A 3959-nucleotide genomic window follows, 5' to 3' on the forward strand; every position below is an offset into this window, starting at 1 on the left:
ACAGCAGTCGAACGTGGTGTTTAATTTTTCCTTAACAATTAGTTGATATATGTTGATTTGTCTTACTGCTCAAAGTTGATATTCTTCGGCGTGACTCCATGACATGTGCATTTTCGTTGAGATATTCCAGCATGAATTTATCGCTCAAAGGAATTACACACTTTTCAATGCAACGGTGCTCACTATCGCACCCACCAATGTGCTTCCCTCCGATGAACACACTTCGAACCGTTGAGATATATTTTGCTTCAGAATTATTGTGTCATATACTTCATTTCTTTCTGAACAGTCAATTATAGCTCACAATTATCATTCCATGTACTTTCAAGAAGTGGCTGGCCTTTTGGTCGGGGGAGGCAGCTATGGTGTGGGTACGATGCGGCTACGATGCGTTTACGGTGCAGCTACGGTGCAGCTACGGTGCGGCTACGGTGTGGCTTCGGTGCGGCTTCGGTGCTTACCAGTCTTCTGCGTCGTATTATACATCCACTTCCATCGTACTGAAAATACTATAAATACTTTTTGAACATTTAAGTTACTGTCTACAACTTTTTTGACTTGGACAAAGTAAAGGTTTGCCATTTTTATTTTTATTTACATACTCGGATCGAGTGATTAAACTGAAGAAGGAGCAATATAAAAAATAATTAGGGAACCGCCGTTTTAGGTATTGGTTATCTATATTATTTGACTTAAGTAATCAAAATTGAACCCATGAACATAATATTTTAATAGGTCAAATATAACAAGTATATATAATTAACTATTCAAAATTTAACCCATACACATAATATTTCTCCAGATCTATAATTAATGTTCATTTAGTAAATTACCAAAATTAATTCGAATCAATATAATGGAACTGAAATCAATTCTAATAATAATTAGTCTGCTGTATTACGAAGTTTAGTTTAAATCATAAACCTTATATTTCGTACGGGATTAAATAATTTTTTTTCATTTTTTTCCGTCCAAATTCGTCCGTCAACCGTCCAAGCCTTTCGGACGAACGATTTTTTCGTCCCACAGGATGAAATTTGTCCCGTCCACAGTACCAACGGATGATTTTCCGTCCTAAAAATCGTCCGACTCTTAGGGATTGGAAGAATTTTGTCCCACGGGACGAAAAATTTGTTCGTCCGCGTCCCTGCACTATACCTAGGATTTGAACACTTGGCCCAAGAGCTTGTACAAAGATAGAATCCAAGAAGTCGATGATGAGATGACTCAGCTAGCTTGGATAAGATAGACCATTGGCTAACCTCTTTATAGGAGACTGATAACATGCCACTTATTGGGTTAATACCATGAAAAATACATATTTTTATGCATTAAAATAATTGTATATGTGTGTGTTATCAAGCCCAAAAAAATTATATACGCGCGGGGGTAGGTATGCGCAACTGCGCACTAAAGGGCGTGGGCGCATACACAGAGATGGGATCATTGATGAATCCAAAATGAGCCAGGCAAACATGCACATCTTTAGGCAATTTTGGCATCATTTTATTGATATTATCTCCATCTTTATACGGATCTCCATTTCATGCATTAAATAGGCTATTTTGTTAAAACAACACTTCTTAATGTAATCCCTACATAATTTACATGCCCACTAATTCTTATAGAAAACATGCTTAAAATATTATTACATTTAATGAGTTTAATCCTTCTATGTATTGTGCTAGTTTATATGTTGCAGGAATGAAGTAAAAAATTAAGAAAGAAATAAAAAATGGTCTTATGAAATAGTAAAAGCAGCTGAGCCAGGCTTACATGAGCTCAAGCTAGCAACAAACGGGAAAGCACATAAAGCTCAAGCTGACAACTTTAGAGCAGTTGACGCCCAAGTAGCAGCGCCAAACAGGGGAACACAGACAAAGATCAGCCCAGTACAGGCACACATTGAGATCCAACAGACGAGGCCCAGCGAGAGAAGGCATGAGCGAGGGAGACAATAATTTAATTCAATTACCAAATTTGGGTGGGATTTATATAGCAACCAAAATTTTTAATTTTTTCAATACTGGATGGCCGACAGTAGTCTCTTTCAGCTTCGCATCAAGTCGGACCGACAATGAAGGAGCATGATCACGCCTCAACAGGCCACAATCTGAAGAAAATAAGAAAATGCAATACATAATGTCAAAACTTGTGCTCTCCCCTTCTTGTAAACCTGAAGCCTCATCTAGCTTCCCCCAATCATGTAGGTTAACCAAGGCGATCGTAGTGTTGCCTTTAGCTGCTCTCCCCCAACCGCTCATTGCTTATTATTACTCTTTAGTGATGCAAGCATAGGTAGGTGTGCCTCTCTTCACCTATACCTCCTCTCCTCTCTCTCCCATTGTATTCCAAGCTCAACAATATCAAATATATATTTTGGATAAATACATGTATTAATATATCTCCAATTTTTATTTATAAGTTTTTCTCATAGTTTTCATCTTGCAATCTGTGCAAGACATTCTTCAACTTATAATGATGATTCATGGAAGGCCAACTATTTAAAAATGTCAGATAGAGTGACATCACTCCATGGTTATTACCTTTCATTAATCATCTCTGATTAGAGAAAGAAGATCAATGTAGATCATTTAAATCTGGAAAAGGCTGTATTTGCTGATTCATATCCAAAAATATTCAACAAGGAAAAAAATTTGTTTTCCAAACTCTGTTTTCATGAAGCTTGAAAAATGCTCATGTAAAATTTTGTGAGGATTTTTGGTATCATTTAGTTATATCTGAAGATTTTGTTCCATTTTTTTCTCTTTTAATTTTGATGCATTTTTATGCCTATATCAGGTTAAAAATATGGACACAAATTGGAAGTTGAGCAAAGGCGAGCTACGAAGGAGCAGCCGAGGGAGGCAGCATGTAATGGAACCCCTTGATGTGAGAATTTTATGTTTTACAAGATGGACTTGGTAGGTTACTTTATAATACATTATTCATCGTATTGCAATTTCATGTCAAAAATTAATTTAATTTATTCAATTGGTTCCTGAGCAAAATGGCAGGTTATCTTTTAAGATCAACTTTTTAGCTCGTACTTTTCTTTAAAAACTGACTGTGTTTTGACTCTCCTACTTTGACTTTGACATTGACTAGTCAACAGTCCAGACAGAGGTTTTTGCTAAAACCGAGATCATCATTCCGTAATTAAAAATCAGATTGAATTGGCCAAGAAAATCTGATGACTGAGTATATACTAAACCCCAATTTAGCTTCGAAAAAACAAAATTAAATTACTGGTTAAAGATTTTCAAGTATGGCTTGGCAATCCAATTGGAATGCGGGAGGTTTTTTTTCATCGATGGATTTTCCATAAATTTGATCCGAAATTGATTTGATCGATCCTTTGAATATATACAAATCTTTAAATTTAAATCACTGAAATAAAGATCTATCCATTCGATCAACCAGAGTCTTACCGAATTCCTAGTACTTAAGCAATAAATTTAAATCATCATAGAACACCTGAATGTCTATAAAAACGAATAGGAATCCCACGTATCCACATAAATAAATTATTTCCGAAAAACGTTCAGAAATAAATTCCGGGTAAAAATATTTAATAGCCAAGATTTCTATTTTTAAAGCAAAATTGAAATAAAATAACCATGGAAATAAAAACTGGAAATAAGGAGCTTTGAAATTCTGCTAAGATCCCTGTGAAAATAATTAGTTATGAAGAACGTAGCGAAGTGAAATTCTGACTAACGTTCAGTACGTTCATTGTTTGTCTTCCCCAAGAAATATCGCCTCCCTTCAACAAACATTCTATCATTAAAGAAAAAACAAAAAATCCAAATGAAATATCTGTATCCCTGCCATAAAGGAAACAATTCAGGTAAAAAATTTGATAGCTTTGATATTTTTTTTTCTTTAAATCCCAAATTTAATTACCAGAGAAATAAAAAAATAGTACAAATTAATGGCGTTAAAATTCTGCAAAGATC

At 35.1% G+C, this 3959-nt stretch overlaps 1 protein-coding gene across 3 annotated transcripts in view; it reads right to left on the bottom strand.

Annotated features, from left to right (window-relative positions):
* Positions 1-1948: 1948 nt before the first annotated feature.
* LOC144707572 (uncharacterized) overlaps positions 1949-3959 on the bottom strand; it is a 4141-nt gene continuing 2130 nt past the window's right edge. The window contains exon 5 of one of the 3 annotated variants that reach the window (XR_013582488.1): positions 1949-3959. This exon is cut by the window's right edge and continues 823 nt beyond it. Coding sequence is in view for 2 of the 3 variants with exons in the window: in XM_078580753.1 (XP_078436879.1) it covers positions 3686-3780 (95 nt within the window). In the remaining variant the exon portion in view is untranslated. The other 2 variants (XM_078580754.1, XM_078580753.1) reach the window with 2 other exon arrangements.

Source organism: Wolffia australiana, chromosome 9 (genome assembly GCF_029677425.1).
Source record: "Wolffia australiana isolate 7733 chromosome 9, ASM2967742v1".
NCBI classification, from domain to species: Eukaryota; Viridiplantae; Streptophyta; class Magnoliopsida; order Alismatales; family Araceae; genus Wolffia; species Wolffia australiana.